This window comes from Lactuca saligna, chromosome 7, assembly GCF_052625555.1.
Source record: "Lactuca saligna cultivar CGN05327 chromosome 7, ASM5262555v1, whole genome shotgun sequence".
NCBI classification, from domain to species: Eukaryota; Viridiplantae; Streptophyta; class Magnoliopsida; order Asterales; family Asteraceae; genus Lactuca; species Lactuca saligna.
In genome coordinates this window covers 146,908,124-146,933,080 of record NC_136423.1, presented here as the reverse complement: position 1 = coordinate 146,933,080, position 24,957 = coordinate 146,908,124, and the positions used below count along the sequence as shown (strand labels likewise).

General features: G+C 39.6%; 1 protein-coding gene across 1 annotated transcript; it reads right to left on the bottom strand.

Moving 5' to 3' along the window:
* Positions 1-22,567: 22,567 nt before the first annotated feature.
* LOC145007325 (uncharacterized) lies at positions 22,568-24,284 on the bottom strand. Its single transcript, XM_078966283.1, has 2 exons — positions 23,153-24,284; positions 22,568-23,064 (listed from the first exon to the last, which is right to left on the bottom strand). Exons 1-2 carry the CDS (start codon positions 24,282-24,284, stop codon positions 22,568-22,570), a joined length of 1,629 nt encoding a protein of 542 aa, XP_078822409.1.
* Between the last annotated feature and the right edge of the window lie 673 nt (positions 24,285-24,957).

Here is a 24,957-nt window from a genome sequence, read left to right as displayed (position 1 = left end):
CTATTTCTAACTTAAGCCTAAGGAAGAAGACCCAAGTAAACCTAGTCAAATAATCCACAATCACAAGAATGTACTTTTTGTGATGCAAACTTTCAAATGTTGATGGTCTATATAGATCAATGTGTAGAAGTTCGAAGGGTTTGGAGATTGATTTTTCAATGATGAATGGATGGCCCTTCTTTGACTGCTTACCACACTCACATGAAGCACATAAGTGATCATTATCGAATTTGAGGAGTGGAAGACCTCTAACCATCCCGCTTGAAACAAGATCATTCATGTATATGAAGTTCAAATGAGCAAGCCTTCAGTGCCATAACCAACTGACATCAGGAATAACTTTGGAGAGTAAGCGTAGCTGGGGCTTGCCAATGATTATGTTGATATCAAGAGGGTACATATTCTTGTTGCGGTTGGACTTTATCCAACAGTCTTTTCTGTCTTCGGTCATGATGTAGCTATGGTTTTTTTTCATAATTCAACTTGATGACTTGCATCAGTGAGTTGAGCCACACTTATCAAGTTGTGCTTTCGATCAGCTACATACGCCACATTTGAAATTGAAAAATTTCCATTTGTAAGGATGCCATAACCCCGGATTTGAGAGTTGGCATTGTTGCCATATGCTACAAATCTAACATTTGGTGTAAGCTTCAAATCTCGCAGAAAGTTCTTCTGTCCCATCATATGCACGGAGAAAGCACTATCAATATACCATATTGTCTCTTGCTATGAAGCGCAGAGTGCCTGCAAAATTAGTGAATAGTTGAGTTTTTAGGCTCCGAGTTAGATTTTGGGAAAAGGGCATGAGTCTTGGGCTTCTAAAGTGATTTATGAGCAACCGAGGGTTTTGAAGGTTTGTTCCAAGGTTCCTTGGGAAACAGACAGAATGACATAGTTCTTTCATCAATCCAATAGTCATATTTAATGACATAAATTTCAAGAGTAGTTTTCTTTGGAACACGAGCTTCCGGAGAGGTGGGTACGACTGACACCTTCGGGAACTACAGTTTCATCAATGCGAGATTTGACTTTCCACACAAAATTTGTTTTGAAGATTTTGAAGAAATTGTTTTCTTTATACTTTTTGGTTTGCTTGAAGACACATTGGTTTCTGAAGGCGTGGAATCGGAACAATTGACAACATTTGGTTGAAACTCAGGAATGATGGATGCAAAGTGGTATGCATTCTCTTAAATGGGTGAGAAGGAAGAAACAGGGGTGTCTAAATGTTTGATGTTCGGAACCTCTCCCATAAATGTCAAATTTTGCAATTCCTCCAAAGGACGAACAATTGGCTTCAGAAACTCGCTTCCGAGGTTAGGTGCTTTGGACCATGGATGATGAAAGTTATGGGTCATCCGTATATTTGCTTAAGCATATCAATGGAATTATGCTAAACATCTATCTTAACATTGAGATGTTTGTTATCACAAATCAAGACATTTCTTTAAAAATAAGTGATTTCACATTTGTCTTTTACAATGATACATTCGTCTTTTAAACATTACAAGCTCATATTCTAAAGACTCTATTTTTAACTTCTTATCCTCGAAACGTAACCTAAGAGGATTTAATTCGATTTCCTTCTTCTCACTAGCTGCTATGGCTGACTCATAGGCTTTGTAAATGATGTTCATGTCCGATTGGATCCGAGTTAGATATGGTTCACAAACAAGTAAAACAAAATTATTTTTAGTAATCATAAATTTTACCTGCTGAATGATGCTTTTTCCTAGAGGATCGTTTGTAGCCATGTAGCAGTAGTTGGGTTCAACATCTTCATCATTTCATTCAGATCCAGATGACCAATATCCTTCACCACACTCAATTTCTTGTCGAGCCATGAAACACATGTTTCTGCCAGTAGTTGTATGATCATCATCTCTAGATGACTAGTATCCTTCCACATCCCTTGACATAGTAGTAACAAAAGCCTTTTCACTTTCAGCCAATTCTTGAGCACGTTGAGCAAAGTAAGCGGAGTCCTTAACCTTTTGTTTTTGTGGGACTTTAGCTAAGCAGTCTTTAGCAAAGTTATTTGCATGTCCGCACTTGTGACACAAAATTTTTGGTTTTTTAGATTTCTGAATCTGTAAATGTTCCGAAGTGTGATTCTTATTTGGAAGATTTGGCTTGTAAGCAGGAGGATTTTCGAAAGGTTTGTTGAAAGGTTGAGGACTATCTTGGTGAGGAATTGGAAAGTGGTTATGTTGTTGAGAATTTTGGAAGCGGTTGCTGAATGGTTTGTTGAAAGAACAATTGTACTTCATCGAGTGTAGAGCAAATTCTTGTTTGAATCGAAATTTTGAGTCAGTTTCATCAAGATTCATGAGTTCGATAGGTGGATAATTGGAATTGGTATGACCCGAGCAGTAGGAAGTAAGGGAAGTACGGATGAGGTGAACGGAACAGCAGTAGTGAAAGGGTCCGAAGTGCCTAGGTTGGAGGTTTGAGGGTGTCATAGGAGCTGACTAAGGCAAGGGAACCTCCAGAGTGTTCTATTACAGTTTGAGCAATGTTTGATTCATGACCCTTAAGCTCATGAAAAAGTTGATAGAGCTTGAGATTTTTCATAAATCCATTACTATGAAGACAAGACTTCATATGTCCTTATCCCTTCCGAGGTTGTTGATGAACTTGAGGTTGTAGTCAAAAGGAGTTCAGATTATTCCATGAGCTACATGTTGTTGACAACGATTTAGTATCTGTTAGAAGCTGAGGCAACAGATTCACCAGGAGTGATAGTGAATGTGTCAAACTCATTTACAATCGAAGTCAACCGTTTGTCCTTCATATTCTCTAACCGTTCAAACAGATCTTGGAGTGTGTCCCAAATCTCTTTAGAAGACTTGCGCGTAATTTTATGTGTTTAAAAAGAGAAGGAGGAACACCAAAGACCATTCCAGAGAAGGCGATTTAATCAGCATGCAACTTCTCAAGATCATTAGCTGTTAGAGGAGGTGGACGAGTCTCATCTTAACCCATAAGCTGAGCCGCAACATCTCTTACAATTGTTCGAACTGGAACATTTGGGCCTTCTTTGACGGATCTCCAAAGTCACCTTTTTCTTTTCCAAGTAAAAATATCTCCATTCTTACTTTCCAATGATCATATTCTTCAACAACTAACAATAGGGAACGAGTAGGACAACCCACCTTATTTGCTATTTGCATTGAATAAATTTGTTGAGGATTAGAAGCATCCATTGAAGTTAAGATATCTTGAGAAAAGGTGTTATATAGAAGAACTTTTATCCTTAACATAGAAATGATTGAAATACTAAGGTAATTTTAAATCAATGATAATCTGATCATGTGGATTCCAAGGACAACCACTTAAGCTCTAATACCAATTGTGAGAACAAGGATGATCTGGTGTGCAGGGACAAGCTTTGAAAACTCAAACCTTGAATGAATGCTTAATATCAATGTCTGCTTGCTAATAAGTGTTCCAATCAAGTATGGCAAGACCAGTCAAGTCTGAATAAATACTCCTAACAAAGTATTTAAGATATAAATGTAGAGAAAAGATAATGATCAAGGTAAAGATATTAAATGAAGAACAAGAAGAATGTTTTTGAGAGAATTTAAATAACTTTATATATGCTAAAAATAAGTGAAAGATCCGTTTTTGAATTTGCATTGAAAGCTCCTATAAGTAGGAGTGAAGGTTACATTGAATAAACTAAGACACTAACATTGGACCGGATAATAGAAATGTTCCTGACATTGTGATTGTCTAATATTATAGAAAGATTAAGTCCTATGAAACGTCATATCATTACAAAACAAATTTAATTAATTGCACAACGACAAAATATAGGGACTCCGGATCAGTACGCATTCCGGACATGAAGTCCATTCTGGAATGCCTTCACTTCACTATTCTCCTCTTCTTCTCTCTAGATCCAAACAGATTCTGGACCACTCTTCAGTTTTGATTTTGGACCATTCTACATTTCGGAACTCATGTATACTTCGGAATTGGCACTAGGACTTAAGATTGCTAAAGGTTCACTTTCAGGTTCCAACAGGTCGAAGGCACCAAGGTCGACCCACTATTAGTTAATTTTAGTTGAGATGATTGTGTTTGCAATAAGTGTCTGGTATGCCACTATTTGTTATGTGTTATGTGCTAGTATGATATAATATTATGTGATTATGGTAGGAGAGGTGAGATAGAACCCGTTATCGATTATAAGGACTGAAAGGGTAGGTCGGGCACCCAGATATGTCAGACAATATGTTTATGCTATGTATTATATGGTAGTGGTAGGGGTATACAGTCCCAGTAACCGGTTCAAGTAATATTTTCCCAAGATAACCATACATGTTGGCTATGATATCATATGATTATGAGAACTACATGCTAAATTAGGGCTATGGATCTAGGAAGGATGGGTTATATGCCTATTATATATGTATGAGAACTACATGTTAAATTAGGGCTATGGATCTAGGAAGATGCCTTATGTGCCTGCTATATGTGCTTATTGAACTGCATGATAGTACTGACAAGTCAGTGTTATGATAGCCTTATTAGGATATGATTGGTTTGGGTTACTCAAAGCCTGAATGCTGCTTCCTTTGTGCTTTTAGGAGTCCTAGTTACCATTAATTAACTAGTAAACGAATACGTTAAGTTACATATTACAAGGACTAAATAATTTCAAAAGGTTAGGTCTAGCCCTATTTTGCAGCTCTTGTCTGAATCTAACCGTTGTAGGGTAGGGCCTCTCATTCGAAGAATTATCGAGTCTTAGCATTATGTAATGGTATTCGCGAGCTAGCTAGGGAGAGATATCAAGGACTTCTTATGCAGCTGATGGCGAAGAGTGGGTCGGTGATTACCGTAGGGTAAGCCTACGATGAGATTAGTATCATAAATTATTTGATTGAGAATCGTATACATGGATAGGAAGTGGCTTTGGGAAACCAAGGTAAACCAAGGGGACATATAGATGTGGAAGGTAGTATGGGCCTGTACTACTGCAAGAAAAGGATCCGTAGTTAACTCTTGGTGAGTTGTAGGGAACCAAGAGTGGCAGAGTGTGAGACTTCTTGATATTATGTATGACCTTGACGAGTATGTGTTTTGTTTCAGAATTGTGGTGATATGATATAACCTTGAAGACGTTTCCAGTAATATTTTTTTATAAATTATAAATGAATTTTTTGGTCGTAATTTTTGGGATGTTACAACTTACTTCCAAAAAGTATGAGTGACTATGGTATTTTGAATAATATCAAAATTATTCAAGAAGTAAAAAATTCAAAATGAAACACAATAATAAATAATTGAAGAAGGAAGTACAAATACTCATTATAAATCATGGATGGAACTACTTTTAATAACATCAAGTGACGAGTCTAGTACAAAATGAAACACAACAATTAAATACTTTACTTACCAAATCATCCATGGAATTAGTTTTTATGACATCTAATTACGAGATGCATCTGGGTAAACCAATTCATAACTGATTTGCAAACTATGAACTATATATCTCTGATTTAAGAATAGTAGGTATTATTGTCCGATAATTACTCTTGATAAAATCCATGAAGCGATCTCTAGTTGTGGCTTTATCCGATACTTAATATCTTTATTTTCCATGTACTCATGAATATTATATCAACCCTATGAAATGTCTAATCTCCATATACATTCTACAAAGAATTCATGATAGTCTTGATTCACTAACTACTTCCTAAAGTATGAGCGACCATGAAATTTTGAATAATAAATAATTGAAGAAGACAGTAAAAATACTCATAAATAAATCTCCATTATTTAATCAGAAAAAATAATTACAATTTATTTTTGTTTATTTCGGAGTATGTGGTTTTTAGATGTTTCAAAATAATTATTTCGGAATGTAAAAGGGGATTGAGTTGGTGATACAAGTGTTAGATGCATGCTATTTCTGAGATGAAATGGTTTTTAGTGTGTTTGGGTTCAAAAGTTCCGAGATTACAAATGATTTGTGCTATGGTAGAAACTTGAGTTGCATGTTTTATTTTAGGGAATAATATTTAGGAAACGCCGATTGTATGCTATGGATCAGAAAAGAAACCAGTTCAAGTATTTTTTTTACATGTACAACTCATTTGGCTTGTTTGTAATTGGAAGACATGATTGGTCATCACGCCTGAAATATCTATACATCATCTCTTCATCCAGCGCATGATATGCACGTTTCAATCCATCAATGATAGGTCAAGGCCTAGCCCTCTTCTAACTTCCATTAAAGACAATTGAGTGTCCTACAAAATTGAACCACTTCGTTCCCTAATGTGTGATCGACGTACCACCAACCATCACTCGACACATCAACAGAAGTCGAACCCACCTACATGGACACTTGTATCCTTCACGTGTCAAGCTCGTGTCCCACCTATTGGGTTTTGAGCATTCTAACACTCCTATGGTGTACATGCAACCCTAGAAACCTTGGATCTATGTTTGACTAAGATACATGCAATATGATTTTCCAAGGTTCATAATCCTATCTAGCATACATGGGGATCTTTTATTCTAATAGTTAGTAAGTATTACATACCTCTTTGTAGCTTAGATTCCTTTGAAACCTTGTGAGCCTAGCACCTCAAATGTGATGCGTCAAATGTCTCACACAACACCAAGTACACTTGTAATAGACTCTAAGAGAATAACAACACTTGCAAAATCAGTTTTCCCTCCTTTTTCTTTCTAATGGCCGATTTTTGTGAATAGGATAACCTTTATATAGTGTGTCACAATTTGGATCACACCATGTAAGCCCTAATTATCATGAATTTTTCATTTCCATGACCCATGGGTTATGTAACCTCCATGGAGCATCTTGTGGGTTTAAGCCAACTTGATAATCCATGGAGCTTTGGCCCACTATATAAGTTATGGATGATTGACACAATCAACCCATATATTTAATTAGTCTTCTTTTGATCACATAATTAATTACTGATCAATACTAACTAAATATTATTCTTCTTATTATTAATATATTAGAACTTATAATATATTAATAAACCATAAGTGTCTTATTTCTCTCATTTAGTCTATCTAAGTGCATGATGCCATGCAACCCAAATGGACCATGCCGGGTCAGGTCAAGTACATACCAACTATAGTTATAGGCTTAGACACTATATCCAACACCACCTATAACTTATAAGTTAAACTCTAATATCCATCATTAAATGCGTCTGCACACGCCAGCCACATCACACGCTACCAATCATGCAACTCCACGTCATCTAGGTCCCATATGCCTTGGTAGACTGCTCACCTTTTCTCGATTTTTATGTTAACCGCCCATCTACTTTTTGGTAGACGCATGCTGATGCTTCAACAACCCTACAACACATCGATTCTAGCTTTTCATTTAATGCAATGTTTACGTTTTGTTTTTTAGACAAATCCTTGCACTCATGACAGATTATGATGCCCGATCCCACCTTCTCACAATCCTTTTGTCATATCTTCTTCTTCCACTCCGAGACGGCCCCGTCTAAATCAATTCTGAGACTCAAATGTGAATCCATTTTACTTGTCTTAGACCGCTCTATTTCTGCATCTAGATCCATCTCGGACTCAGATTACTCAGCCCATTTCGCACCCTCTTATCTCTAACCCATTTTGGAGTCCACCCTTACATCTCGTACCTTTTCTTTAAAAACCCAATTTCTTTTAATTTCAGACCTTCACTCTTTTTTCATTTTTGACCTTATTTTTTGTTTTCATTTCAGACGCTCCCACATCTAACCTATTCTCCACTTCTAGCCTATTCTCCACCTCTAACCTTTAAAACCTTTGAAATTAATCCCTTCCTTTTATTTTATTTCATTTTATTTTTTAACCCATTTTGAACCTTTTTGTTCATCAATTCCGAACCTTTTTTTGTTAATTTCAAACCCAGTCATACGCAATTCATTTCAGATTCATATTTCTACTATGGATCCACCTCCAATCCATTTCCAACATTTTGTTTTAATTCCGAGTTTCCTTTCCTTTTATTTCCTTTTATTTATTATTTTTTACCCATTTTATTAAAAAAATTTATTATAACCAATTTGTTCCTTGATTTTACTTTTTATACATTTCCAACATTTTGTTGTTATCCACCGCATCATATTTATGTGCTTCAGAGATTGATCATTTCTGAGGTTCGCATTTTTACTCCGTTCGGAGTATTTATATATGGTATCAGACCATTATTTGGGAGTTCAGGGTTTGCATTTCGGTTATCAACATTACTTCAGTTCAACATTATGATTCTTCAGCAGCAGGTTTATCATATATATTCTACAATGCGTCTTCAGTTTTACAATATATCACCATGTATACCCATGACGAAAAATAATATCTTAGTTTTTACAGGTAGATACTCACATCAAGGGCGAACATGCGATCGTCCATCATATTCGACATATTCTCTTGCCCGATTTCACGATTCTTTTTTATCTATATTACATTGTAGATCAAAAACAGGTGGGGGGGGGGGGATCATGAGCATCCATTCTGGTTTATTATTGGAGTTTTGATTTAGAGATATATGAAGACAAAGATTGATTTAGTAGTATGATGTGACATTTATTTTTGATCTTCACAGATCGAATTTTTGGCACTACTAGGTGTTCTTCGAAGTATGATTATATACCTTTAGACTCTACATTTTGGGATGTCTCATTTGTGTTTGCATCCGGTTCAGATGTTACGATTTCTTGAGTTTGGATTTGCGATATTTTGAAGATGATGATTATTTCAGCGATGGGGCGTGCTACTTATTTTTTATCTTTTGATCAAAATTTTGGCATTGCTAGACCATGTCCTCAGATTCATAGTGTTTATTATTCAGACTTAACTTTTGGATTGTCACACCCCACGAACCAGGATGGCAGAAACGTCCGGGGGCGGATGACGTCACTGTATAGTATCATAACAATTCAATAGCAATGAAACATAGCAACATAAACATTTATACATTTATATTTCAAGTATTACATTTTTTACAAACATGGTTGTTCCAAAAGTTGAATACAAATAACTGAAAAGTAGGAAAAAATGAGATGACGGCGCCGACCCTAAAGAAGGGTAGAGTACCTGTCTACTGGTTACTTGAGAATACACGTCATTTTCAAAAGCGTCAACCAAAAAGTTGGTGAGTTCATAAGCGTTTTTGTATAAAATGGTTTTGTACTTGTTTAGAATACTTCTCATAGTACTTTCAAAAAATCCGATATTTTCTATGAAAATAGTTTGTAAGTCTCGTTCCAAAATTGTGAATATATGCATTCATGTCATTTGTTTTCATTTGTTTGTTATTGTAAAGAGTATGTTCCCATAAAATCCAATATTTTCTTAAATATGAACTGAAATTGTAAGTAATTCCTTTGTATTCTTTCATTGTAAAGTAACAATGTATATTTCCAACAAAAATCTAGTATTTTCCTAAAGGTGAACCGTAGTCTTAAACCCTTAGACCAAGATGGAAGTGAAGTATAAGCTTCCTGTAAACCAGATAGTTTTTTTTTATCTCTATGTGAGTTATTATAAGCATGCTAATATGACTAATATGCCTGAACACGACGTTCTTCAGGCGTTAGACAATGGGGGAACATTGTCACCCTTGACTTGTCGGTATAACTGTAGAGAACAACTGAGATGCGATGTTCTCAATCCTGTATAGATCTATACACAACAGTCTGTCACTCTCTCCTCCAGGAGACTCTGGTTATAATGCAGGAACGGTGGAAACGTCTGGGGGTGGATGACGTCATGTACAAAATCATAAAACATGCATCATAGTAATCAATGTAACAACAACCATCGTATTGATAATATAATATTTACATTATGTTCAAAACATTACTTGAAATACATTTACACTACAAAAAAAGTTACGACGTAAAGCTCCATCTTCGCAACACCGTATAGGATACCTGTCTAGTAACGATCCTGAGTACAAGTCGTTTGAAAGAGAGTATAAACATTTAAGCTGGTGAGTTTATATGTACTTTTGTTATAAAAAGTACACTCTAAGTTCTTTAGAAGAGTTCGTCTGTTCCTCCAGAAAATCCTAGATTTTATGATGTGATGAATGACAAGTAAAAATGACTCTTACAATTCCTTCAATGAGTACATAATGAAAACAAGTTATATACAATCTACCTCAAACAGACAATCGATTGTGTGAATCTGCACGAAGCCCATAACTAAACAAGGAATGGGAAATGAGGTAGAAGTCACACATCCCATTGTTTATTAGATCCTTATTGTATATAACCCTAACGTATTCACTAGGTGCTTACACAATTAACTGTAATAGTTCTTTTATATTTAATGAAAATATTCCTTATTAAAATCTTGTATTTCCTTTTTGTAAAATGGTAACAACAATAGTTCATTCTAAAATCACTTAGTTTATACTAACTATATATAATCTAATATCGAACAGACTGTTAAATGTGTGAATCTACCCTAAGCTTACAACCAAACAAGGAATAGGAAGTAAGGCGGAAGTTACACATTCCACTACCTATCGGATATTAATTATATATAAATCTGATGTATAAACTAAGAAATTATAGAATTAACCATTTAAGGTCCTTTATGTTATACTAGTTTAATAATACGTATTAAAATTTTTACAGATATGTTTCTAGTTTCACTAACTCTATTGTGAAACATTGTTTTCAGTAATAAATGTTGTTTTTTTTTTCAGAAAGTTCAATCGAAAACTGTTTATCTTAAAAGAACGATTGTTACCATAGAAAATCCTTTATTTTCTATAAAACCGACTGGTAGTCTATTTTGTTCCAAGATCGAAAAGCACAAGTATAATCAGTATACTTACTTTAATGATATCTAGTTTAGTTGATAAGTTAAATTGAATGAAGAGTTGTTTACCCTGAAAACCTAATACGACGATACTGCCTTCCTATGATAACTTAATACATATAAGTTAAATTTAATGAAGACTTGTTTACCTTGAAAACCTAATACGATGATACTACCCTCCTATGATAACTTAATACATATGAGTTGTATGTAACCGAGATCGAAAGGCACTTGAATGGGTGAATCTACCCTAAGCCCACAACCAAACAAGGAACAGGAATTGAGGCGGAAGTCATACATTCCACTGTCTATCGGATTTCATTTTTATCTAACCTTATTTTATATATACTGAGTATCATATAGTTAATATTCCTTGGGAAAGCTTAGGAATAGTATATCTTTATGTAAATAATTAGTTAATACTTATTGTGAATATTCATTATAACCATACTTGTAATGACCAAAAATTTCCAACCAATTAAATTTTTTTTAATCCATTCCAAAAATCATTTAAAGCCATTATATTATTACACTTTGTTTTAAAAATATTTTAAGCATCAGAGTATCCCCACAATCAATCATGAAAATATGAGGAGGTGCACGATCACGCCTTTGCCTTCCGTAATCATCAAAAGTACCTGAAACAAAATCAACAACTGTAAGCCCGAAGCTTAGTGAGTTTCCCCAAATTACGAACACCATACAACTATAACCATATCATATAGCAACTACAGACAACACACATAATGAGCCTTCAGCATGAATGAACCGCCTCCTACGGGCCTACAGCCTATCTGGACTACTCTCGACCCTTAAGCATGACTGGACCGCCACCCACGGGCCTACAGCCTTTCCGGACTACTTGTCGGGCCTTCGGTATGACTGGACCGCCTCCTACGGGCCTACAGCCTATCCGAACCACCCCGAGTATGTTGGCATCAACCGCACAAAGCAAGACACCGCCTCAACCCAACCCATCCATGTATGTTGACATACAAATAACACATAATCAAGCAATAAGCACTGATCATACTAACTGTCGGGCCTTCGGCATGACTGGACCGCCTCCTATGAGCCTACAGCCTATCCGGACCACCCCAAGTATGTTGGCCTCAACCGCACAAAGCAGGATACCACCTTAACCCAAGCCATCCATGTATATCGACATATAAATAACACACAATGAAGCAATAAGCACAGATCATAGTAACTGCTAAGGATAGCACCATTCTATCTATCAAGGTACCAATCCAACATATCATAACCGCATAACACCCTAAGTACCAGGATACCAATCTAACTGATCATGAACATGAAACAGATACTAACTCCGGGATAAAATCCCAAAGGACCGACCTAGTGTCGTAGACCCTGTTGGTATAGTGTTGAGAACTCACCTTGAACTGCTGAAACACTGCTGGTACCCTTTAGACTGCTATTTGACAATCTCCACACCGCGGCTCCTCTAACGCCTCAAACTATCAATGCCATAAAAGAACCTAGCCCCAAAGTAATATCCTTCTAAGGGTAAATTGATCATTTTACCCTTAACCCAATCTGGTCCATGAGTAAGGTCCAAAACCACAACATGAAATCCCCAACACTAGAAAAGCTTCTCAAGCCCACTAATGACTCACTAATGGCCCAATTTGCTAAATTGGGCCCAATCCCTTAATGGGGCTCACCTTAAGCCTAAATTATATTCCTTGACCCATATAATATGATTCATGAGGGCCCACTATGGCCCAAATACCCTAACATGCCCCAAACCATGGCCCCAAAACTCATGATCCATATAGACAGATTACGTGGGGCGTACCTCCAATGTACGCCAAGCATAAAGGCAAAAAGGCACATATGCTGGACGTTCCACAATTTACGCTGGCCATACGCGTGTCTGAACAAAAATCCTTCTATGTGCTTAATGGCTTAAGCACATAAGCCCATATGCCAGATCTAGTGACAAAAAGGGCCTAGGACTTATAAAGTCCCAAACTTTATCCTTTTGGACATCCATAAAGCTCTTAACTCAAGGTCTTAACCTGTTAAGACCTTCCTACTTCATACATGGGACAACCAAAACCATTGGGACCTCATTTTTCTCACTCAAGACCTCTCCTATGGTCTGAAAGGACAACTTATCTTTACCAAAACACATCATGCATCATAATGGGTTTTTTTTTGACAACAAATGGTGTCAAAACTTCACCACACTTAGATTTACACAAAATAGATGTCAAGAAAGAAGCTTTATACCTTCAAGTGGTTGCAAAGGGTGATGCTATCTCGGATCTACAAGCTCCAACCACCAAGTTTTCTTCTTTGCCAACCTCTTCTTTCCTATTCTAAGATTTTCTTTGCCAAACTAAACCCCATAAGGCCAAACACACCCAACAATGGAGATGGAACGACTATCTAGGTTTTTTCTGAGGATAAGGGAACAGATAAGGAGGCTAGGGTTGATCCCTTATGTTCTTTAAATAATGCCTAGCCATAAAATTACGGTTTTATGACTCTGAGGGTACGCTGGGCATAACTCTAGTACATTGGGCATATGTTGCGTTGTACCCGTGATCATTCACTCTATTACGCTAGGTGTAACCCAGCCTACGCTGGGCGTACCCACGTGTGTCCTAATGCATGCATTTCCATTAAGTTCCATAAATGTCAATATCTTCAAAGTGTCATAACTCCTTTATTCTAAGTCCGTTTTTGACGTACTGTATATCCACGAAAAGGTGGCGAGAAGCCCTACGCTTCTTGCAACACACCCCCATCCAAAACCTTCTCGAATGAAACCTGTTTCCCCTAAAATACCGAAACGCCCTTACTCTTGATCTCGGGAATCCATAAATAATTACTTTTACAACGGGGCGTTAAAATTCTCCCCCACTTCAATATGATTTTTCCCTCAAAATTTCCAATTGGCAACTTTGGCTACCCAAATCTCGAAAGGCACATTCACGCCCCTAAAGCGTGACGACGACCAAGGGAGGATAATCCCACTGGAGCTCCAACTCGAATAAATACTTACTCATTCACATGTACTATTAATTATTTACATCTATGGAATGCCCTTTACTTAGAAGGTTAGATTGGATACGTCTCCCTAATAGGATGCCCAAACTAACCATCACCTGCCTTCTTCCAAATTGCTATAAAAAGGACCACTCAACCTCGGGGAAGCTAAGCTTCCGACCCGAAACGGAACCACAGGTCCTACACTTGCTCTCTTTTAGCTCATTCCCAAACACGCATACAACAATACCCTTACAGAAACCAACACTCACACCTGGTCCAATCAGCCTCAGGCTAGAATACCAAACACATCAGGTCCAATCAATCATAGGGTCCGATCATCCTCATGATGGAATACCACTGCACACATACCTCAAGTTCTACAATCACACTTGAAACCCAAGGATCCAACCTTGCAGCTTCCTCAAAACTACTCTGATTCAACCCCACCGAGTTCAACTCATCCAAATTCCGTCATCACATCTACTCCAAACGTACCACGATAGAGAATAGTACTATCATGATCTCTAGATCCACAACCTACTACTGATACATCCTCACATGGTCCTCTGCACCGGTCTAAACTGCTCCCGAGTCTATCAAATCCGCTATCTCTAGATCCTCTGTCCATACTTCCAAACCCGGAGCTACTAACCTTCTCCTCTTCCAAGGTGACTTAAACCATAACTTTGCATCGTTATTCCTTGTCGTAGAGACATATCCTCACACTACATCACCCACTGATGGAGCACATCGCTATCTTATAACACGCATACATACCCATGACTAAACACATAATCATCAATCCCTACATAGCCCTTTGCATATCCCTCATTATTCCAACAATTGGGGGCAATCCCTACCGGATGCTATCGCATAGCAGCATGCTCGATATTCGCTCAAAATCCATAATACACACAATGTCCTTATCCAAACTGGACCTCCTCATCGTACCACTCCCGAACCGACATCCAAACTGCATCAGGCAACATCCTTCAAAACAATGTCCCATCCGATAATTTCTAATCTCCCCCACTTAGAGCAATAACCACTATCTATCGACGACAAGATAACATGCTGCTCAATGGATCCAAACTAAATCATCGACCTTCAAGGAATTTGAGTTTCTGTTGATGATTTTGAATCTTGAACCATGACCGTTCCTTTTTCTTGAACACATCCCCGAATACTACCCCTCTATAAATTCTCAATATTGACTCTTCATGAACGACACCTCTGGTGCTATCCTGATCTCCTTGGTCACAAGCTGATAAGAACACCTTGGAGCCTTTGGAGGCTCTACTCGACCCTGAACTTCGTCAGTAAGTCTCTAAGTGGTTGGCGCTGGGGTCTGCACTGGCCTGGTAGCCAAGAAAGGATACTGGGCCTTGATATGGACCACCTAATTACAATGATAACAAGTCGAACTTCGATAGCTGGAGCCTGCTGCCTGCAACCCCTGGCTATGTGGCCCTCCTTGCCACACTTATGGCACCCAAAAGAAGAACGAAAACTTCCTTCATGTACCTTGTCGCACTTTCCACAAGTACGACTCCTCTGACCTCTCTGTTGATAATCAGCAGCCCTCATCTGTTTCGGTGTAGGTTGCGACTGCACCAGGGTCTGCCTCTGCTCTCTCAACTAAAGCTCGATCTCTAACTCACGCCTCCTGGCGGCCTCCTGCAACTCCAACAAGGTATCACATCTCTGCGTAGACACAAATTGTCGATTATCTGTCTTAAGCATGCCAGATATCGAGTCATTTGAGCCTCATGTGAAGCAAACTCAGGGAAAAACATCGCCATCTCCGTAAACATCCTGGTGATCTCCGTCACCGACTCCAAATCCTGCTTAAATTCCAAAAAAAGATGCTGAGCTAATCTTCCCTACTCCACCTGTGGAACATAACGAGTACTGAACATGTCTCAGAACTGATCCCAAGCAACCGCAGCTCGCTGCGCATCAGATAATGATCGCATAGTCAACCCCCACCAATCCTTTACCCCGAGCCTCAGCAAGTTCAGAGCACACCTCACCTTCTGATCAACATGGAATGAACACGTGAAGAAACATCCCTCCACGTCCGAAAACCGTCTCATAACAATAATCGAATCCTGAATCCCATCGAAAGTAGGGGGCTTCGTATTATCGAAGTCCCGATACTGAAAGCCCCGACCGACTCCTCCTCCTGCCGTTATTACAGTTGCTGCAGCTGCAGCGGCAGCCGTCTCTGCAAGAGCTGCATAGCGCTCATCGAAGTACTTAACTATGGTGGTCTTGATCGACCAAAACAACTCTGGAAACTCCGCTCGGAACATAGCCGCAACCTGATCATGTAGGATATCATGAATCCTAGCATCCAACTCATCCGTCCTCATCTGACCAATATCCTCGGGTGGTACTGATCCATCCTGACCACCCTCTCCTGATCCCGATCCTGAATCGGATCCTGCCCCGAAGCGTGTCGTCATCGCCATACTTCAATATACCAAAAGATCGATTGATATTCCTCAGACCAGCCTGGGAACCAACTTCTAACCAAAAACCCAGGGGTTGTGACTTCCTTGATACACGTATGGGTCATGTGCTTTCAGTAGTATGGGCCATAGTACCTTCCACACCTACCAATATTTGTTTCAAGTATCCCCACAACGCCCTAAACATATACACACATAGAGAGCGCTTAGTCCTCACTCCTAGAGGAATGCTAAAGGTCACATAACTGGCCTCCCGTCATCTCACAATTCACCCATCCATGAAACTTTCACCAACCCTGCAGCATTAGTGTATGCTAGTCATACATAATGCTGGACCCTATAGACTTTCTGTAACATTCCAAAATACGACCTAAAAATGTTTGTTTAATCATCACTAAATCATTATATCAATATCATAAAATAAAAACCGATACGTCAATATCTCAAAACCATATTAAAGTATCATGAGAAAACTGTATCAAGACTGTATCAAATCATATCTACGAAAAACTGAATGGACTCCCAGGACAAAAACTGAAGCGGTGGTGTATTCGATGCCCTCATCCCAAGCTCTTCCCTTTACTTGTAGAAGTACCTGAAACCAAAACTGAAACTGTAAGCACGAAGCTTAGCAAGCTCCCCCAAACTACCACATACCATACAATAACATATAAAGCACATACTGGCCTTGCCCACTGCGTCGGACCGAAATCTGGAAACTGCATCGGACCGAAGTCCGGAACTAACCAGGGCCTTGCTTTCTACATCGGACCAAAGTCCGGAAACTGCATCGGACTGAAGTACGGAAATGACTGGGACCTTGTCCCTTGCATCGGACCGAAGTCCTGAACTAACTGCATCGGACCGATATCCAGAACAGACTGGGACCTTGTCCCCTGCATCGAACCGAAGTTCGGAAACTGATTGAGCATAACATAGCATAGCATAAACATATAAACTAGCATAAGCGTATATACTGCATACTGTATCGGACCGAAGTCCGGAATACATAACACAAAAACATGCTTGAATCAAAAAGACATCAAGCAATCTAACTACTGCATCAGACCGATGTCCTACTGGAAAGAAACTCACCTCGTAGACCCGTTCCTACTGGAAGGAAACTCACCCCGTAGTCTGGCTGCTGAATGAACTGCTCTGGAGACTGTCTGTGACACCCAATTTTTTTTTCAAAAATTTTAAACTTTTAAAACGCATCTTAAATTAAATTAAAACAACTGAAATAGTCATAACATAATGCATCAACTTAATAATCATATAAAATAAGTGCGGAAGTAATAATAATAATAAGGTCCCAACAAAATAACTAGTAGCGATGTCCCGATGCTCCATGTCAAGCCTTAGCCTCTTTAATCTTAACACCTGAAAAGTTATAAGGGAAAAACGTAAGCACGAAGCTTAGTTAATTCAAACACAGACATTGTACTAACATTCATATTTACTAGCCCTAATCCATTTTCCAATTATAATGATTAAGGCAAAGAATGAATCAATGTCTATATTACGAGAAGGACTTGTAGGTTTGAACCGCACCGGGAAGATCCCGTATCATTTGGCCCTAATCACCGCACCTCACGAAGAGTATTACGTTGGTGATCTTACCTACCCACCACACCGGTAAATCCGTATCCTTTGGTGGTGTCCCCATATCCATAATTAGTTACATACAGTGCACATGTACGAATTAAAACAATACTTATATACCATGCTTTTATAATAAATTCAAATAATCACACACGAGCTAACTAGCAAACACAATCATCAATACAACGGTGTGAGAGAACTCACCTTGAGTGAGTATTAAGGATGGCTAACAATCAAATAATGCTACCAATCTTGAGCAAACTTCAAAACCTCACCTAAGAAGGACTAAAGGTTAGAATGGAGAAGTAATGAAGCTATGAGTTGAGAAAAGAGTGATCACAGCAAGGTCTCTAAAACAGACCTGCTGTTCAAAACGGATTTACTCCAAAATATAAAACGGAAACATAGCTTTAACTAAATTTTATAGGAAACTATGATTTCTTAGGATTCCATAAATATAAAGAACTCATTCTAACTCCAAAAGATGAATTAAATATGAATTTTACAAAATGGTGTATCACTTCTGTCTCCAACAATACAGTCAAGTGATGTTGGCCAATTCTACCCAACTTGTGAGTAGAATTCTTCCAAAATAAAAATAAGAGAATTAAAGGACATACAATTGAAAGTCTCAGAGTTGGAATTGAATGAAAATCTTCTCTCAAACTCCAGATATAAAATTCACATTGTGGACAATCATAGCACTAGCAAAAACTGGTGACTGCCCACTGACCTGGAGTGTCGATTCATTCTAACCAATTTATAATTGGAAATAACACCCCATATTATCCAGATCTTAAATTCATAATATAAGTAACACATAGAAACTTGGAATCACTCTGGATCCTTTTCCAAGACTTAGAAATGATGAAAACAAAATGACATATCAGAACAGACCCGGATCAGACCTGACAGCAACGATGCCATTATTTTACATAGATAAAGCCCTTATCAGTGAGGTTGGCCTGCTTAAGAAAGTTAGCCAACTCAATTTGTGAACGTTTGGATCTGGTTTGGGGTCCGTTTGAGTTCTAGAGATCCAGATATGATTTTTACAAAATGACTACAGATCTGATGGAAAACAGAATCGTAGCCACCCGTGATTCCTTTTTGGCTTATCCATCCTTCTCCTTTTGAAACACATTTTAAGATGTGCTCATCATCCCAATTCAGTCCCCATGATAATGGTGGTACTAAAAAGGGTTAGGGATCATTAGGATTTCATTTAGCCACAAGGATGTAATAATAATCAACATGAAAATAAACATAAGCACATAAAATCATCATTCTCCCTTTTAGGGTTTCCATGATCTTTTGCCACATGTAATCCCCTAGATCCATCATCCACCATATATGGGGTGAAGATAGGATCTTGAGATGATGTATCACATACAATTACAAATAAAATAAGAAGGAGAAGAAGTGAATATGAAATCATAAAACTAGAACAAGGTTATGAATCAAGTTGTAAGAAAGGATAAGAAGGTTCATACCAATACGAATCAAGGCTGGAAATGAACAAGAATTCAGCTCCAAAACAGCCCCTTGGCTGCTCTTGATCCAAAAGAGAGAGAGATGGACGATTTTTGAGAGAGAGGGAGGGTTTAGAGTGTTTTCCTTGTGTGTGTTCCAAATGATTCAACTTACACATTAAGTACTATTAACTAGATGGACTTTGCAAATAGGCCCATAGCCCATGGACTTCAATAAAAGGAGTTTACAAGACGATCAAAAGAGTCCAATAACATAAGAAATCAGACATTGGTTAAATAAATTAACCCAAGGTTACAAGGATAATTAAATTAAAATAAACAAACATACCGAGAAAAACCCGGGGCGTTACAACTCTCCCCCACTAAGAACGGACTTCGTGCTCGAAGTCAACACCTAGAAACAGATCCGGATAATGAGCCCGCATCTCGCATTCCGGTTCCCAAGTCCATTCCGAACCCTTCCTATGTTGCCACTGCACCTTAACCAGGTTTATAGTCTTGTTGCGGAGAGCTTTTGTCTTTCGTTCTAAAATTGCGATTGGTTTCTCAACATAATTGAGACGCTCGTCAATTTGTATGTCCTCCAGTGGTATCACAGCGGTCTCATCAACAACGCATTTTCGTAACTGAGACACGTGGAACGTATTATGAATTAGACTAAGCTCGTCAGGAAGCTCTAAACGGTAAGCCACCTTCCCCACACGAGCTATGACCTTATAGGGTCCAATGAATCGGGGTCCGAGCTTTCCCCGCTTCCGAAATCGAATCACACCTTTCCGGGGGGAGACTTTAAGCAACACATAATCTCCCACCTGGAACTCAAGATTGGAGCGTCTTTTGTCGGCATAACTTTTCTGACGACTACTCGCTGTGACCAAATGATCCCGAATCACTTGGATTTTCTCCGTAGTCTGTAGCACGATATCGGTACTCCCAAGTACCCTCTGCCCAACCTCGCCCCAACAAACGGGCGTCCTGCACTTCCTCCCGTACAAGGCTTCATACGGAGGCATTTTAATGCTTGAGTGATAGCTGTTGTTATAAGAAAACTCAGCTAGATGTAGATGGTCATCCCAACTACCCCCAAAATCAATCGCACACGCCCTAAGCATGTCCTCCAAGGTCTGAATCGTCCGCTCACTCTGCCCGTCTGTCTGCGGATGGAAGGCGGTACTAAAATGTAATCGTGTGCCCAATTCCTCTTGAAACTTCCTCCAGAACCGAGAGGTAAATCGGGTGTCTCGATCGGAGACGATAGAAACGGGCACCCCATGTAATGAGACAATCTCCCGAACAAAGATCTCGGCTAATTTCTCCGCCGATGAGCTCTCCTTTATAGCCAGAAAGTGAGCACTCTTAGTCAAACGATCAACAATCACCCATATCGTATCTGATCCTCGGGCAGTTCTAGGAAGCTTTGTAATGAAGTCCATGGTTAGATGCTCCCATTTCCATTCAGGAATCTCCAATGGTTGCAACTTCCCATGCGGTTTCTGGTGTTCCGCCTTGACCTTCCAACAGGTCATACATTCTTCCACAAATTGAGCCACATCATTCTTCATTCCATGCCACCAGTAAGCCTCATGAAGGTCCCGATACATTTTAGTAGCACCAGGATGGATAGAAAATTTTGACTTATGAGACTCATCCATTAGGGTTTTCCGATTTCCCCCGGTATATGGAACCCAAACCCTACCGTAGCGAGTCAGCAAACCCCGCCCGTCTCGTTCCATCTTAGGCAACTCTTTTCCAATCTTTTCACGCCTGATGTTTTCCTCCAGTATTGCCGTCTTTTGGGCGTCCCGGATTAGATCTAACAAAGACGACACCATCGTGATCCGGAGACACTTAGCTCTAATCGGTTCGGCATATTGTTTACGACTGAGAGCATCAGCTACCACATTAGCTTTACCGGGGTGGTAGTGAATTTCACAATCATAATCTTTTACCACATCCAACCATCGGATCTGCCTCATATTCAAATCCCGCTGCTCGAACAAATATTTTAGACTCTTATGGTCAGTGTATATGATAAACTTCACTCCATAGAGATAGTGTCTCCAAATCTTAAGAGCGAAAACAACAGCCCCAAGCTCCAAATCATGAGTGGGGTAGTTTCGTTCATGGGGTTTCAGCTGTCGGGAGGCATAGGCTATCACCCTATCTCGTTGCATTAACACGACACCAAGACCTTGAAGCGATGCATCACAATAAACCACCATATCCTGAACCCCGTCAGGTAAGGCCAAAATCGGAGCTTCACACAATCGCTTCCTTAACTCATCAAACGCCAGTTGCTGCTCCGGGCCCCAAACGAAATTCGTTGATTTCTTGCTCAATCGGGTGAGTGGTAAGGCGATTTTAGAGAAATTTTCAATGAACCTCCGGTAATAACCGGCTAAACCCAAGAAACTGCGAATTTCAGAAGGTGTTTTCGGAATCTTCCATTGTTTAACCGCATCAGCCTTGGCTTGATCGACCTTGATACCGTGTTTGTTTACCACATGCCCCAAGAACTGAACTTCTTCCAACCAAAATTCACATTTTGAGAATTTAGCATAAAGCCTTTCTCTTGCCAGAGTTTCCAGAATCTCCCGAAGGTGTTGCTGATGCTCCTCTTTGCTCTTAGAATAGACTAAGATATCATCTATGAACACTATGACCGAACGGTCAAGCATCAGGCTACACACCCGGTTCATGAGATCCATGAACGCTGCGGGTGCATTGGTGAGCCCAAAAGGCATCACCACGAATTCAAAGTGCCCATATCGAGTACGGAATGCTGTTTTCTCAATGTCTTCTTCACGAACACGCATCTGATGGTAACCAAAATGTAAATCAATCTTGGAAAACCAAGATGCTCCCTGAAGCTGATCGAAAAGATCGTTAATACGTGGCAACGGGTACCTATTCTTTATCGTGCGCTTGTTTAGCTCCCTATAATCAATACACATTCGCTGGGATCCATCTTTCTTCTTCACAAAGAGAATAGGAGCACCCCAAGGCAAGCAGCTTGGCCGTATAAACCCTTTATCACTTAGTTCTTGCAGTTGATCTTGGAGCTCTTTCATTTCAGGTGGTGCCAAGCGGTAAGGAGATTTCGCTACCGGAGTCGCACCTGGCACCAAATCAATGCGAAACTCTACTTGCCGAACGGGTGGCAAGCCAGGGAGTTCCTCCGGAAAGACATCGCTGAAGTCGGAAACAATAGGAACGTCGTCTAGTGCTATAGCAGAACAGTAAGAAGCCATAGCCAGGTGGGGAATGTCCCCCTGAATAAATAAGTTCTCCACCTCTAGGGTTTCGAACACGAACTTGCTTTTTACGACAGTGGATTTCCGCATCAAACGCATCAAGCCAATCCATGCCTACGATAACACAGAGCTCTCGCATCGCAATAGGGATAAGATCAATAGGGAATTCAACTCCAGAAAACTCGAGAGTGCAACCCCGATAGACATCGGTGACATAAATAGTGCGGTTGTCGGCAACTTCGACAACCATTGGGCAAGCCAATTTTCCGATACTACACCCCAGACGATTAATAAACGTGCGAGATACAAAAGAATGGGTAGCACCGCTATCAAACATAACAACAGTAGGCTTGGAATCTAGCAAATAAGTGCCTGTTTTACCACATACGATCATGTAAACAATTCTAACTACCATTTATTAAATAATGGCAGGAGAGAAAAGAAAAAAAAAGAAATTTACCTGCTACTGTCGCGGTAATCACCGGCTCATCCACAGTCATCTGGTGAGCATGGCCTCGTGTCACCATAGTGGGTCCCTTAGAAGACGATGCAATTGCAGGATTTGTACCCCCGCTTCCTTTACCAGCCTTCAACTTCGGGCATTCGGGCTTCTTGTGTCCCGTCTCGTTGCAGTGATAGCAGACGGGAGCAGCAGAAGTAATCTGAGGAACTGCACTCGCATGGGGAGCCCTACAATTCTTCCAATGATGCCCTGGCTTTTTACAGTTGTAGCATATCAACAGATTTTTCTCTCTCTGACCTGAAGACGGCCTGTACTCATACCTTGACTTACCACCCTGCTTTTGCTTTTTCTGGGCATCTCCGGATGTCTTGGAGGAGGTGTCATTGGCCTTCCTCTTGGTCTGGGTCTGCAACTCGATTTCCCTCCTCCTTGCTGCATCCATGATCGTGGATAAAGTCGGGAACTCCTGCATGCTAACGAATTCCCGAATCTCGGTACGTAGAATGGTAGTGTATTGGCTGACCAACCAGGCCTCGTTCCCAGCAAATGAGGGACAAAAAGATAGCATCTCCAAGAACTTGGCGTTCAGGTCGCTAACAGACTCGGTAGTTTGCTGTAAGGCCATGAACTCTTGCTGCATCCGCTGCTGCTCCACCTTGGGCACATATTGTGCCTCGAACCTCTCCACAAATTGGGCCCAAGACATGGCGCTCACTTCTTCCTCGTTTAATAGAGCAGTGATGGTGTTCCACCATGTCTTTCCCCTTTTTCGCAGCTGATTCATGGCGATCACAACTTTGTACTGGTCCGGACACCCAACAGTCATGAAGGCGCCCTCAACATCTAACACCCAATGCTTAGCAACAACTGGGTCGGATTCACCGTTCCAAAGAGGAGGGCTACACTTGCTGAACTTCTCGAAGTAGTATGCCGAATCCCGAACGGGCGGAGCCGGTAACGCTCCCCCGGGAATAGCTGCGAGGCGCTCATCCAGAAGAGCTTTGACCTGGTTGATTATGTCATTGGTCACGCCCGGGATTAGTTCATTGAAAGCGTTATTGAATTCCTCAGCGACAATATTCCTAACTTGCTCCATTTGGAGCTGATTAAGGCGAGCAGGCGGAGCCATCTGTATCCGTAGAAGGAGGAAAATATTTAGAAATAATTCAGCCTAGATATTTCTAGGAAGATGAAACACTCAGCTTGCTGAAAATTTCTCAACCTTGCCCCGACCCGAAACCGGCACCGATGTTTCAAATAGTAGGGGCCCTTCTACTATCTTCCACACAAGTTCCAATTTCGCAATCGCGTCTAGTTTCAAAATTTCCAACTCGCTCTAGCCGTTAATTTTACATCTCTCTCACATGTTAACATTAAATAAGTGTGTAATCTAACATTTTAAGACTAGTAGAATCCAATTCATAGTCAACAATTTAACATAAACATTTAACGTAAGAAATAAGGCTTACTTGGCTGGCTGACTGGCACACCGCGACATCTTTCACTAGTAGTCTTTAGAAAGTTTGAAAAATCTTTTAAAAAGAGAATAAACTATTATAGAGCCTCAAATTTGAGTCTAGAACATCCACAAGAATGCCTAGTTCCCTCAAACTGTGGCTCTGATACCAACTTGTGACACCCAATTTTTTTTTTTCAAAAATTTTAAACTTTTAAAACGCATCTTAAATTAAATTAAAACAAATGAAATAGTCATAACATAATGCATCAACTTAATAATCATATAAAATAAGTGCGGAAGTAATAATAATAATAAGGTCCCACCAAAATAACTAGTAGCGATG

What these genes read in the sequence shown, in the direction of transcription:
- LOC145007325 (XM_078966283.1), bottom strand. Translation starts at nt 24,284, where the DNA reads ATGGCTCCGCCTGCTCGCCTTAATCAGCTCCAAATGGAGCAAGTTAGG. An exon ending in GATTACCGCGACAGTAGCAG is followed by an intron (nt 23,065 to 23,152) that starts GTAAATTTCTTT and finishes GTGGTAAAACAG; the next exon opens with GCACTTATTTGCTAGATTCC.